This window comes from Camelus ferus, chromosome X, assembly GCF_009834535.1.
Source record: "Camelus ferus isolate YT-003-E chromosome X, BCGSAC_Cfer_1.0, whole genome shotgun sequence".
In the NCBI taxonomy this organism is placed as follows: Eukaryota; Metazoa; Chordata; class Mammalia; order Artiodactyla; family Camelidae; genus Camelus; species Camelus ferus.
Genome location: NC_045732.1, coordinates 91,940,073 through 91,955,145, shown reverse-complemented (window position 1 = coordinate 91,955,145; position 15,073 = coordinate 91,940,073). Strand labels below are relative to the sequence as shown.

At 39.1% G+C, this 15,073-nt stretch overlaps 1 protein-coding gene across 2 annotated transcripts in view; it reads right to left on the bottom strand.

The window, feature by feature from the left end:
- The window catches only part of AIFM1 (apoptosis inducing factor mitochondria associated 1), a 28,174-nt gene extending 14,267 nt beyond the window's left edge, over positions 1–13,907 (bottom strand). Inside the window, exons 1-6 of one of the 2 annotated variants that reach the window (XM_006191751.2) lie at positions 13,609–13,907; positions 7,065–7,207; positions 2,835–2,934; positions 1,751–1,875; positions 1,493–1,623; positions 162–252 (exon numbers count right to left, since the gene is read on the bottom strand). In XM_006191751.2, the coding sequence (XP_006191813.1) occupies positions 162–252; positions 1,493–1,623; positions 1,751–1,875; positions 2,835–2,934; positions 7,065–7,207; positions 13,609–13,714 (696 nt within the window). In that variant the 5' untranslated portion in view covers positions 13,715–13,907. Of the gene's footprint in view, positions 1–161; positions 253–1,492; positions 1,624–1,750; positions 1,876–2,834; positions 2,935–5,737; positions 5,869–7,064; positions 7,208–13,608 lie in introns of both variants that reach the window. The other variant, XM_006191752.3, reaches the window with a different exon arrangement.
- Between the last annotated feature and the right edge of the window lie 1,166 nt (positions 13,908–15,073).

The following is a 15,073-nucleotide window of genomic DNA, read 5'->3' as shown; positions in this document are numbered from 1 at the left end:
AATTAGTGTAGACTGGTAATGTTAAACCTAAAGTGATTCGATCCTTCTTTAATGAACGACAATGGCAGGACATCAATGGTAGTGGGAATACAAGTCACCATACTCGCTGCCCACATGGGCACATATGTGGAGCCCGACAAAGGAAGCAGCCTATAGCTCACCTTCTTCCCAGTGAGGACAGCCACACCACCATTCTCAATGTGAGGCAGGTCCTGAGCAGAGACATAGAAGGAAGGTGGCTGGAAATATATGCTGTACAGAGAAAAGGGAGAAAGCGTTTTAAGTTCCTGGAACTGCTATTACCGTCCACTGGAGCTTTAGTAAAATTGTTTCTGTCATGAAAATCTTTTAGGACCATTTTCCAAAGTAAGTCTCCAAGGCCACTAAATCTTGGCCATGACTTACTTATACAGAGGTATTTTAGACCAGTGAGTCTAAACCTTGGGGCAGTTTTGCCTCCCAGGGACATCTGACAATGTCTGGAGACATTTTTGGCTGGAACAGCTTTGTGGGAGGGATGCTTCTGCTGTCTAGTAGGTAGTGGCCAGGGATGCTGTTAAACATCCTATAATGCACAGTCCAGCCTCCACAACAATTATCCAACCCTAAATGTCAGTAGTGCTGAGGTTGAGAAACCCTGCTCTGGATTTAGGTTCATTTCAAAGTTAGAACAAGAGGAGTGTCCAAGGAGCTGGTATTCACACATCCACCCAAATGAGCTGTCCAGAATGGCACTGGTCAATGGACAACTAGGTCTAGCCCCTGAGATGACTTTGCTTCAAACAGTAGACATTAAGTATGAAGTATTAATTAAGGGATGGGTAACATCAGTGGAAGTATGCATCTTGCTTGGGAAGAGAACATGATAATGGAGGTGAGGGAGGCAGGCAGATTTGTAAAATTTAGTCCAGTGTCAAAGGAATCCACTAATGAGAAAAAAATTGATACCCAAAGAACATGGTACTGGAACCAGGAGATCCAAGGAGTTTTTTTTTTTTTAAAGGAAAAGGCTTCTGGACCTCTATTTCCAAGTCTCTCAAGCAAACATTTTAATAAAGAAGTTCTCCATTCTAGTGGTCCCTGCAATTCTGAATGCCTGCTAGGGCGTCAAAAAAAAGTCCCATAGAACAGTGTCCTTTCTTTTTTCATTTGTTTTTGCTTTTATGGGACATGACTAGGCAAGTATAAAGAAGTGACAACACAGGCCGAGCTGCTCTTCACTGAAGTCTAACATAAAGGTCCTGGAAACAGGAGCATTAGTACTTTGGAGGCCAACATTACATCTTCACTTGTTGGTAGATCCGATTAACAGAATCCAGGACCACTATAGCCTGTTGCATCTGAGCTGTACCAAGTGTGTACTGCAGTGGACTCCAGTGTGCAGCCAAATCATCTATCCCATGCACTGAACGTGGTTCATGCAAAATCCGGACCCACTCCCTGTGCTTAGTTGAAGTTGCTAGTTGGGCCCATTTTACATAAGTGAACGAACCTTCTTTCTTTTCCATTCCATTGTTTGAATCGCAGTGTCTTTGTGACATTTGGATCATCTGAAAACCACAGTTCTTTTGAAAGAGGAGGTCGCATGTATGGCAGCTCAGGATCTTCAGATACAATCAGTACCTTCAGACACAAAATAATGATACTGACCACAGTCCAGCCATTTAACAGGCAAATGTCTAAGTGTTCACACTGGCTAAATACTTGCAGAATGCACCCTCCGTGCCAAGCGGGACAATGTGTGCCTTACCCTGGCCCCAGGATCCCGAGCCCGGATGGATCTGGCTGCAGCAAAAGCAGCAGTGCCTCCACCGATGAGTAGGAACGGAACATGACTTGGTACCTTGACTTGAGGAACTGGCTCTCCTTCTGGAGCTGTAAGCAAAAGACCAGACAGGGTGACTTTTTTAAAAGTCTCAGATGACTCCTTGCCACTATCAAAACAAAACAAAACAAAACAAAACAAAACAAAACAAAAAAACCACCTTGCACTTGACTCAATCCTTTACATAAAAAGCTAGTAAACACTGCAGCTACATGAATCTTATCAAATTTCATAGCATTCAGATAGGACAGGAAAAGCAAGCATTCCTTTCATTTCACAAGTGAAAAATATCCAAAATAGAGGTGAATGATTTCGCCAATATCATTCATTAAGTCTCTCAGAACTAGAACCGATTAAATGTTTAGCTATTTCTAAAGTATATTAGAAAGTATACATTATAAAGCTTCCATCCTTCCCATTAATTTCTTAATGACCAACAGGAAAATATCAAGTTCAGTTTCACCTTTTGTCAGCAGATGAAGTGGGGATTATTAAACAATGTTCAAGAATAAGATGATGTTATGGAAGAAAGCAATGGAAATCACCTACCCAGAGTTGTGAGGTTTACGAAAGGATTAGAACATTCCTCTCTGAAAAGTCAAGTGGTGTGGAATGGAAGTGACGGCTAGCACTATATGCTTTAGGAAAACAAATATATCTTTAATAACTCGAAACTCCAAGAATTCAAAAGGAGAACAGAACAGACCAGAAGAACGCCCTCACTGAAAAAAAAAAGTCCTTCATCTCTTTTCCAATAATTTCCCTTGCCAGGCTTGCCTTTTTTATTTTAAGCTTGCCTTTTAAGAGTCTAACAGAAAGAAAAACAACCAATCATAACTACCACTAATTTTATTCTCAAACCCAAATTCCAGTCAAACACTGTAACAAACTGCTTCCATGTCTGGGATAATACCATAGTTTCTGGACGCTCACAATTTTATAGCGTCACCGTGTCTACAAGACTGTTGATGACTTTCCCTTTACTTATTGAGTCTGAAATCATACTCACCAGATGATGTGGCCCTTTTCTGTTTCTCTTCTGGTGTCAACCCTAATCCTGAAATTCTTTCATTGTATCTTTTCTTGTCATCTTTTATTGTCTTGTAGGCCTGTAGACCCAAAGATAGAGAAAATTTATTTCATCATACACCTAGCTAGCTCATACAATAAGTAACATTCATTATCGTTCAATTAAATGAGAAGCTTTTGTCTACATGAGATAAATTCTTCTATGTTAGAATCATTAAGGTACAATTATTTTCTTAAGAAATAAAAAATACTGAGTGTGTACACACTTGGTGTGGAAAGAATACAGGTAAGCAGATGAAAGTGTTCCAGTTTCAGATTTCCTTAGGCTCTACGTGAAGAATTTTCCTCATAGTTAATTCTGAAGGTACAGCTAAAGAAAAAAGAAAAACATTTTTATACTAGAAGAATAAAGTGCTAGGAAGAGCTAAACTTTATAAAAGGGGTTTTGGACGATGCTGGATACTAGCTGTGAAACCAATCTATATGGTCCTAGGTAGGAAGCTGGGACATAAGTTTTCCTGGTAGATGTCCCAAGTTTTGCTGCGTACTCAGATAATGCCCTGAAGCATGACCGCCGATGTCCTAGAGAAACAGAGTAACTGTCTTTCCCTCGATGGCCTACCCTTTCATGACACTCCGATATTTATTAAAGGTCACGCATGTCACTTAAACACCTATTGTATTTCAAATATACTATTTTCTCTATCCTTTCAAATTGAAGGGTACCTTACCATTGACTAGTTTTTTTTAAAAATACAGCATCAGAATTTATTGAAGATTTAAAAAAAAAGCAGTAGGCAAGAATGACTTGTTTTAATTGAAGTTTTGCTCTTTTGTACCCCATAGGGTCAACAAGACAGGAATTCATTTAAGCGACTGTATGTCAGTTGAAATCCCAGATTATTAACTAATTGGAGGAAAAGGTAAGGACAATCAGAGGCATAAAAACATGTTCTAAGAATCTTCTATAAGTCCCTTACAGAGTAGCCCACTAGGCAATGTGCTGCAATAAGGAACCTAGACCCTCAGACCTGAGCCTGACATTTATCAGCCTGGAAACATCTAACATATGATAAAAATGGACTGGAAAACTGAGTACTGTATGTTAAAAGACAATGGTTATTCTGTTAATTTAGCAGTAAATTAATCAAATCCTTGAATTCAACTAACATTAATTTCAGGAAGAAAGTTTTTATCTTGGCATCAGATGCTATACACAAGTCCAGCATTTATGCATTCCTTAAAAAATATTTATTTTAAGAAAGGGACTTTTACCTCAAAAGATGGCTTAAGCTGGTCAACATGAGTGAACAGAGAAATAAGCTGGGGTCAGTGTCACACTGAGAGGGATATCCAAAATTAGCCTAGGCCCTCTCACACCTCCTAATGGCTTTGCACACAAGGGGAAGAGCAGACCAATAAATATCTTGAGGTTTAGTGGGGAAAGAACAAGAGGTTTGTCATATATATATATATATATATATATATATATATATATATATATATATATATATATACACATACATATTTATATATTTAGCTTTAAGTTAATGTCCTGATATAAAAATAAGTTTAAACAAACATACTAAATAAAAATTTACCTTTCCCCCACGTGTCTCTGTCTTCCCAGTTTGCAGATTTCCAGTTAGTGACATGAATACATGTCAGGTTAAGAAAAACTATAAATTTATGACATATGTTAGCAGGTAGCTTTTCTAAAGGCCACTATGGCTCTGCTCACTGACAAATCTCAGCCACCTCAGAGGATGTCTTAAATGATTCAAAACCTAATATAAAACAACACAAAATAGTTTGATAACAGTTATAGGTAGACAAAAGCTTATCATTTAACCTAAAACCACTATAATATAGCAGCTTTATTATTACCAGTGTTGGATAAACACAGAGGTAAATGAGGCATTTAACTGAATGGCTTGAGAGGAACTTGTGCTTCGCAGACATTTCTAAGGCAGGAGAAAGCAACAGTGACTGGCCCTGTCTCGTGGCCTGGCATCAAGAGCTTCACCTGGCCAGATCTGCAGAGGCCATCCAACTCTGGTACAGCAATATAAACCAGAGGTTTAAGAGGTTTCAATTGTTACAAACATATCAAATGCAAACACTTCAAATCTATTTCTGAATGAATGGGGTGGAACTGATGGGAAAAATTGAGGGAGCTATGAAACGGAAAAGTTAAAGTTTAGAGGGTAGTATCTGAATTATGAATGAGAGGAATTTAAGAAAGCAATCTACACGAATGCGTTAGCTTGTACCACTTCAGCCACTAGTTTGACCAAATTACAGATTACAAAAGGGACACTGCCAAATGAATTTACTTGAAATAGAGGCTGGGGGTGAGTGGGGAGAACACTGCAATTTCTATGGCTTTTTGGACCTCCTCAGAAGCATTCAGTAAAATGCCTTTTCATGATAAAAGTAGGGTTAATTTATTGTTTCCCACAAAAACACAAAAATTACATTTTACCTAAAATAATTCAAAATGGATGGTGTTCAAGTTACCTTTACTTGCTTATTCAATGTTTACTCTTTGAGACTGTCTTGTTAGGTATGCAGCACTAAAGCACAATATAACGTAGCATCATAAAAAAGAAGTATGAAGTTGGCAAAAGTTTCAAAGAAAGGGTTGATGATGAGGATTTATAATAATCATTAAATGTATGGCTTTAGATATATCCGGTAAGAATTCAACAGTTTGAAGAATGAGATTTGAGGACTCCTTAGTGACTGACAATGTCCCTTTAATAAATACCTAGAAAGCACATGCTGTGAATATTTCATCATATTCTAATGGATCAAGTTTTTATTAGTGCCATGGTCTCACCCACCCTACCCCAAAATATATTTTAGTGTTAAGTATCTTACATAATAAACTCCTGCCCCAGTGATTGTTGCTCCTACAATTAAGAAGTATACTAGGCTGCTGCCATCTTTCCCAGAAGCACCTGTAGACGCTAGTGATCTAGAAGGGGATCCTAGGTGATGACACTGCACAACTGTAGGTAAAGATAAGGCCAAGAAAGAAACAAAGGGAAATAGAAAAAGCACTAAGTATTAATGAAGAAACATTCAACACAAAGGCAGGGAACATTTTTGGTTACCCTGTGCTCAGAAAGAAAAATATGTTGCTCCAGGATTGGAGGAGAATATATATTTTTCAAAGTCTGTTACCAGACAGAGCTTACCTATTTCTTACTCTGATTTGACTCACAACTGGCAAGAGTTGTTTACTTTTCTTGTGCATTTGGGAGTTAGGTCAGGGAATGATGATCTAGGTAACTTCAAATAATTTTCATGTCCCCCCCTACTCCACTTTTTTAAGCCTAGTGATCAAGGAACAAAGAAAAGGTCATTATCTTACCAACGTAGAGAGAACTAAAATTGTAATGTCGTCCAACCACTTGCTCTCAATAAGTAAAACAAACAGCTTTCTTCAATCAAGGGTGTTACTAGGTGTTATCTAAGTTGGTTCACTCAACCTTACATGATCCAACTTCAGCCTGATCTGCTTAGTCACAGTAAACCTTGCCAAGTTAAAAAAAACTCCCACAGAATAATTCCTCTGTGACCAACTAAACTGATCAGAGTTCATTTAAGGAGATATTATTGTATTAATACCATATAGCAGTTAAAACCATGTTTTTCACCTCACACAAACTCCATCCTACAATTAGAGATACTAGGCCTACTTCTATAATTTAGTCTTTGGGTGAGATTCAGGGGTAGTTTTCTTTTCAGGAATGCTTAATATTTTGGATTGAAGGTTGTTGTTTTAAAATGTTTATTAGCCCAAGCTAAGGAAAAATAAAATATCTGACAAATGGGTCAAAATCAAATATTGTGCTAAGGGGCTGCAATGAATTTTGACCTTATTCACAGGTTAGTGTGTCACATCCAATGGAAAGGGTACAATTTTGTGGATTAGTCAAATCTAAGAAAATGCAGTGGCTTTCAAGTAAAGAGCAAAAAGACAAGTGAAAAGAGCAAAGATAATCAACGTGAGATTAAATTTCAGTCATTCTCAAATTAGCTCTCATAGGATATTTGACAGTAGGCACTTTAAGGAAGGCTTTTTGGAAATTCTTCCAAAAGGAGAAAGGGGAATTAGTTGTAAGTCTTAAGCAGAGTAGTACTGAGTCTATTAGTGGGAGCTGTTTGGCAGCTTCTTTACACAAGCTGCTTTTCTACTTACATATGCACCAGCTCCTATTGTTGATAAGCCCACAATAAGGACTAACACAGAATTATCGATTTTGCCCCCTGATGCACCAGAGCTAGCCATTTGTCTTGTCATCTGGAGTTCTAGAGGAACATGCCATCGCTGGAACAAGTTGCCTAAGGAACACAATTTATTAAGACACACACACATACAGAAATAAAATAGTTAATACATGTTTATGACTAAACGTTAACGCATTGTACAAGTAAAGACTTAACTCCCCATTGGGCTGCGTGATACTCACTGTTAAATGACCAAGAAAAAAAATCATCAAAACTGTTCACACAAATACAACAGATATCAGAATGTACACTCTTTTAAGTTGTTAGAATGTTTTTAAGAGTACAATTTAATGCTGTCCAGGGAGGAATTTATAGCTTCCAGGAAAGATAATGAAAACCATATGGGCAGTTCATCAAATACTTCTCTCTTCACATCTTCACCGTAAATGAAGTAAACACGGAGAGGTGACCGAATAGATAGATATAACAAGTTAACTACAGGCTACCTGGGACACTCTAATGACCACTTAAGGAGTAATCTAAATGGCTGGCTCAAACTTTGCATAAAATAATAAACTCCTGCAACACAATCTAACTAGTTCAGTCTTGTGTGAAAGGCAATACATCCTGGAAGACAGAAATGGTAAAGCTCAGAAGAAAATCAGAAAAAAAAATTTAGGTGAATTTATCTTCCCCAAAGACCTGAAGATTGTGAAATATTTTTTAAATGACAAAATTTAAAATATCCACCAACTACTTGGCTCTTAGTCCTCCCAAATAATACACAGATCATGTTGATGTAAAAACTCTGTACAGCTATATAACGATCTGATGAGTATAACAATGCTCACACACAGAAATGTAAGCGTTTCACAGACTTTCATCCTGGAGGATACTGGCATTTTCGGATAAACGAAGGTTTCAGTACCGTCTCTGCTTGTGATATTCCTCATGTTTACTACTGACCTAGAACAGGGGTTTGCAAACCTTTTCTGTAAGGAATCAGATAGCAAATACTTTCAGCTTTGCAGGTCAGTCTCTGCTGCAACTGCTCAATTCTGCTGATGATGCAAAAAAACAGCCACAACATATAAATGAATGGGCGTGACTGTGTCCCAATAAAACTTTACTAATAGACACTGAAATGTGAATTTTAAATAATTTTCATGTGTCAAAAAACAGTCTATTAAAATTTTTTTTTCTCAGCCATCTAAAAAATGTAAAAACCAATTTTAGCTTGAGGGGCATACAAAAGCATGTGGGTTTGGCCTGTGGGCTGTAGCTTGCCAATCCTGATCTAGAACAGTGGTCCTCAAACCTGAGTATGCATGAGGATCCCCTGGAGGGTTTGTTAAAACACGATGGCCAGACCTACCCCCAGAGTTTCTTAATCAGAGGATCTGGGATGGGGCTCCAGAATATGAATTCCTACCAAGCTTCCAGGTGATGCTGAGGCTGCCAATCTGCACTTTGAGAACCGCTGATCTACAGGCAAGTAGATATGTTCCTGGTCTGACCAAGTTTTAAAACAAACAGAATGGTGTTGCTAAGCCATTCCATATGTACCTGCAGAGATTAGAAACAGGGAGCTTTCCCCCTTGCTTTCACAATTACAGGGCACAGAGGGGTAAAAACATATCCAATACAGGCCTGCAGTCTCTTACCTGAAATCCTTGGGAACACGTGGATTCCAGAACTTAGAATTGTTAGGGTTTAAGTATATAGTGCATAAACCATATAGTAAGTAACACCCAGCACAGTAATGAGCAGCTACCCAGTCACACACATTGTTTCTATGACCAATCACATTCAGTGGAATAAACAAAAGAGTCTAAATAGCTCCTCTCCAGCTCAGGTCCGGTTTTACTAGCAAATGAGTTACAGAAACTTGATTTTTAGTCCTATTCTGATTTCTGAATTATAGATAAGAGACTATGGACCCATACTCTTAGAACTGAAAATGTATTTTTTTCCTACTGTTTTTAATTTCTTACCTGCTTTAGAATCCTTCCTCACCACATGAAATAAAATGGTTTATATGTGGAAATAACAAATCATGAAAATAAAAACATGTGCAAGGGTGGAGAAGCTCATCTCAATCTGGGCAAGCTTTCGATTTTTAGAAGTCCATAAAAATGATGAAGCATCAGAAACAGAACCTGACAACTTGCAGAGCTTAGAAAATGAAACTGGGTAGAAAAAGTTCCACATGGTTAAATTTAGTACGGCAAATTTAGTTTTGTCCTGTACCTCCACCCCAAGTTTGTTCACTGAAAATAAATGCTTTTTAAATTCTGTTTATCCCTCTAAAAGATCCTAAATCGAGAAATCATAACAACTTTGTTTTAATATAATAATTTAATATAATATTCTGCTTTTGCTTGCCTTCCACAAACTAATAAAACTAAAGTGTAAATCTGGGTTAGTTCTACAGTTTTTGCCTCAATTTGCAAAAGAAAAAGGACATTTAGAAGTACATTGATTTTTTTAAAAGGTAAACTGGTTCATATTTAAACTATTGCTTGAAAATAAATATACTACAATACTATCATTAACAAACTAACTTTTTACATACCTACATAGTGAATTTAATTTGTAAAAGGTGGTAAGTATTGTATGGATGTTTATATTTTCTCTTCAATTTTCTTTTACCTACAAAATTATTCCCACATCTTTCCCCTCATAGCTTCAAAATTTTTGCAAATTTTACATTATGACTGAAACATGCCTTTTCACTTGTTTTACTAACATGGGAAAGCCAACTTACTCCTTGACTTTTCCTTGTACAATCTACTTGTTTTAGATTTTCTGCAGTCAGACCACACATACAGCAGTGCTTTCTTCCTCACATTTAAGATTCAATTCTTTTTTAAAAATGTTAATACATTTATATACAATAAGACTGCCATTTTAGTGATAATTAGAACCTCTATCATGTCATATAATTGTCATTTGTTTTCAGTGGTTGGAATAATTAAGATGTAGTCTCTTAGCAAGTCTGATATTATAATACAATATTGTTATCCATATTCATTATACTGTCCAAAGATTCAATTCTTGTAGGTGTTTGCTCAATAAATATTTCTTGAATTAATGAATAAAATAAGGAAATACAAATTCTTCCCAGTTCTGCTGATAAGGGCTGAACATTTTGAAGAATTCTTTGCAAAGAAGTTTTAGCCAGATCCCGTTTATTACAGGTTGCTTAATAATAAATTAGTAACCTCCACTACCAGACTAGCATTAGAATAGTACCTAAATCAGCAAATTCATTTCTGTAGATTTCATAATGTTTTTCCACACTCCCAGAAGGCCTTTTCCAGAAATACATCCACACAATTGAGGCACTGAAGAATCTCAAATGGTTAAGAGGTCTATATGCTCTTGAGTCATGTTTTCTGAATGTCAAACTGATTTTTCTGACATGGATAAAACACAAGATGGGACAAGCCTGCGTGATCTGTCCATTGTAGTTAGGTGCCTCTTGTGTGAACTACTCTGAAGAAAGGCACCAGAAGAAAAATGATTTCAATGACAGAAAAATCTAACTCTATTCTGCAAAGTTAAGCCCTTCAGAGTACTAGGATTCAGTCACTGAGAATTTACCACGTACCAGAGACTATACAGAATGCTTAAGACACAAAAAATAAATAGGACATAACCCCTGTCCTTGGGTAGTGTGTAGTTTAGGAGGGGAGAATGGCTGCTATTATTCTGAATATCAGAAAATGGGCTTGATATAAATCACCAGATTCAAGGTTGCTCAGTTTGTTTTTTTAATCCTTAGGTCAGTGGAACAGAGGGAAAAGTCATTATTCATTCAGAACAGTAGTTTCCAAACTTGTGTGATTATATGAATTACATCAAAAGGCTTGTTAAATATAAATAAAAATTCCCAAGGCTCTCTCCTGGAGATTCTCATTCAGTAAATTTGGGGTTGGCCATCCACTCAATTTATATGACCAGGCAGGTTTTGGAAACATGATCTAGAAGAAAGTTACAGTATGTAGCAACTCCCCTAATCTATTAGAAAATGTCTAGAAAATACAAAGTATTAATTGGTTACAGAAAAGGCTGACTTGCTAAAATTTTCTTCTGGAAAGCTTTACCTCAGCAGAAAGAGTAGGTAAAGGCTCATCTTCTACGCTTCAAAAAAAAAAAAAAGTGTTACTTGGCTGTGTCCAGGAAGTCTGGATCCCTGCCCACAAGGAGTCCAGTTTCCTTTTTAAGGAGGTGAGAAGGATTCTGAACAGAGAAAAATATTCAAACATTTGACTCTCAGGTCAGGGGTCAGTGATCAGTTTGATCACATGGGCAGCACAATGTTTGGTAACCAAATAAAATATTACAGAACAAAAAATATCTATTACCTAACCAATCTGCTCCTCAGTGCTGAATGCAGACATAAAGTGGTGAATATTAATTACCTTCAATCATTTCTGGAAAGAGGCAGGGCATCTAAATAAAGTAGATAAACAAATAGTAGCAATTATGGCTTTAAGGCAAAAGGCAATGTACAATAGAAACGAACTTGACAATGGTAACAGATGTGGAGGAGATCATTTCAAGGTAGGTTTAAAGTTTGCTATAATCCTGGCAAATAACTAGTGGGGAGGAAGGGAAAAAAGGAGGGGGAAATGGCATATCAACAAACAGTGCCTCTTCCTGACCTATGCATGTTACTATGTAAAAAAGAAATCAGATTAAAAGCAATTAGTAATCAAGCCACAAAACAGGGTTAATTCCAAAAATGACAGTCATTTCTTTTTGAAAGTGTAACCCTACCCCCACCCATTTCTAAAAGTAATGATGTTATACTCTGGTGCTTGGCCAAAGGACAAGGAATAAGTGTATACAAAAAGATGGATGTCAAAAACTCAGAATATAGTCTACAGCAGACTGCCTTCAAACAGTCATGCAATGGAAAAGAACATTTTGAGTCAGTATCTTTCAGTAGTTCTAATATCACCAACCACCTTCAAATGTCTGATGAATCAATTTACCTTTGCAAATCCATATTTAATCAGTGAGAACTTTTAGCCAGACTTCAGAATGCTGGCAAAAGTTGTGAGTTTAAGCAAAATAAGTACACAAAGTTTGAAAGCCCAGCGTGGATGAAAATCTTCAGCTTACCTAACTTTCTGTGTAAATTTCTGTGCAATGCACATAGAGCATCCTCATTTCAATTCACAAAACCCATATCAATGACATCATAGGCAGCATATTAGTTTAAAAGCTAACAGAGGTTAAGTTCCAAGAGCAATATGTCTTAGGACATACCTCAGGTACACCCATCAGGAAACATTTTGGGGCACCGCAACTGGAAAAACTAATCACACGCACATTTCCAAAGACTCTAACAATCTAAGGAAAACATTTTCCACTTAAAAAAAAAAGCACCCAGAAGGCAGTCCATGTTGAAAAGGCATCAAGTATAACTTCTGACATTGCAAATATGAATATCCTCCAGTGGCCAAAGATTATCTATTTTTAAAACAACAACAAGGACAACAACAAAACAGCACCTCCTACGGGTGGATAACTCTTTACCCCCATGAAATTGTGCAGGTTGAAGATGAGCAGGCTAAGACCTGTTTAGATAAATTTAAGGCTGTCTAATGCACACTGGGTTAAATGTGAACCAGATTCATTCTTAACCTTTTGAGGTCAAGCTTTACAAAGCAGTGTGGAGTTGGGGCAAGGGGATTAGGGACCTAGAGACTGGCAAACTATCCTCTGCGCTGCCTATTAATTAGGTATGTGACCTTGGGCAAGTAATTCCACCTCTCTGTGTCCCGGTTTATTATCTATAAAATAAGTAGGTTGAACTTTACCACGAAATCCCTTCCAGCTCTAAAATTTGATGAAATGACTTCATGGAAGGCAAAGACAGTGCGTTCTGCAAATTGTTTCTTTGAATCATTAAAGACCACTAAGAATTACACTGACTAGATATCTCAAATTAACTCTGGGCCAACTCCTCCTGGTGTCTGGCACAGAGCCCATGACTCCTTACTTGCACTGCACTGTTTCTGTTTCACTGGGCACTCAAACTTATGAATTTCCTCAAGGGTTTGGAAGGTAGGCAGGTAATACGCTTATTTACAGAAGGAACTGAGGCGTAAGGCTTAAACGTCCTGCTTCAAATCTTACAGTCGATAAACGACAAAGTCTACTTGACCTCATTACTCTAAAAAAGGCGGACTAGGGTGGCCGGGAGGTGGCACTGGACAATACGAAACAACCAGCTGTTCTGTTATCCCTGAACTGCAAACCCTTCCAGGAAAGGCCTCAAGCCGACTACTGGGCTCAAATCCCTTGAAGGTCAGGTCGGCATGGCTTGCGAAACTCACGGTTGGATCCCGCCAATTCGGAATACAAGCGATTGTGAGTGTTTAGTTTTTTCCCGGGGGTGGGGGTGGGGTGGAGGAAGGCCTGAGAGTCATGGGGAGCCTGTGGAGGCCAGGCCCTTGGTCTTAGAGGTGGGGGTTGCCTGGGATGGGTCAGTCAGTCACCTGGGAGCCGGTTCCTCTGCCTCGGGCCTCGGACGCACACTGTCCGTACCAAGGGCGCCAGCTTCTGCTTCAGAGCACCCGCCGCTAGGCCTCCACACCTGAACATTTCGGCAGCCGCTACTCTGGACTCCTCCTCCTTTCCTTTCTTCTTGCGCACGGACGGAAGGGTCAAACACCGTGGGCCCCGGCCGGCTCCCCCTGCTCCTTTCACACGCACTCTACGCAGACTCCTCCTCCCAGCTCCGGGTGGGCATTGGACAGCTAAGCCGGCCTGCTAGAGCAGGGGAAGGGGAAGCTGGACAGGAGGCGTACTGCGCAGGCGTAGTGCTCAGCGCCGCCTTGCGATTGGCCCTCACGGTGAGAAGCTGTGCGCATGCGCCTGGCTGCCCTCACGCTTGCAAAGACCGCAGCCCGAGTTGCTTGCAAGTTTCCGCGGGTAGTTGGCAACGCGTACCGCCAAGCGGGTTCAGAAAGCTGTCCAAGGAGGGACCCGTGGGGCCGCTTTACCTAGCGGTTGTGGCCGGTGTTGCTGCTGTGTCGATGGCATGAACCTGTTATTATTTTGTGAGGCAGCATCTCACAAAACGTGGCCCCAGCACCGGTTTGTTCTTCTGTTTTAGTTCGCTAATTACTAGGTACTAAGCCTTCCGGATTTTCTGGCTGTAGTCCACTTCCAGTCTTTCCATAGGTCCAGTCGGAGCACCTGGCTTCCCCGATTTGGAGTGGACTTCCGTCTTTTACCGGTTGCTGGCGCTTTCCCACCCAACCCCTGTTTCCGGGACAAGTAATCATTCGGCGCTCCCCATCCCGCCATATCGCTTTTATATTGTGCAATTCTGTGTCCTAGATGCTGTACCAGGCCTGCGGATAGACACCTGCTATCACGGCTTCTGTGCTTGAGAGCAGGACCCTGGCAGTAGAGTTCGTGCTTCACAGACATTGAGAGAAATCCTTAACAGGATTTTAAGAATTGTGGGAGGAGTAGGGTGAGGGGCTGAGTGTAAATAGGTGTTTTGACTTTACCAAACGTAGGCAGAATTGGAAATACATTTTTTGGCTGTGTGCAAAACATGCCTTTTTCAAAGTTTTGAGTTACATGTTCATTTAACAAGTATTTATTGAGCACTTGCCACTTGGGCTGTGCTATGAAAGGAGCTCTGGGGGATACAGGAAGTATAGTAAGAGGTCACTGTCTAGTTGGGGAGATGACATATATTGGCCATTTAAATAAAAATATCTAATGTAGTGTCAGAGCAAAAGAAAAGAATATGGAATGGAGTAGCTAAGGAATAGCAATAACACTTCTTGTATGAGCTGTGTCTTGAAGGATGAGTAGTCAAATTCAAATAAACAGTGGAGAAGGAATGATATTTCAGATAGTGAATACATTGGGACCAAGAGTTATATTTTCAGTGGTTAAGTACCATTGGCTTTGAATCCAGTCTGCCCCAGGTTGAATCCTGGC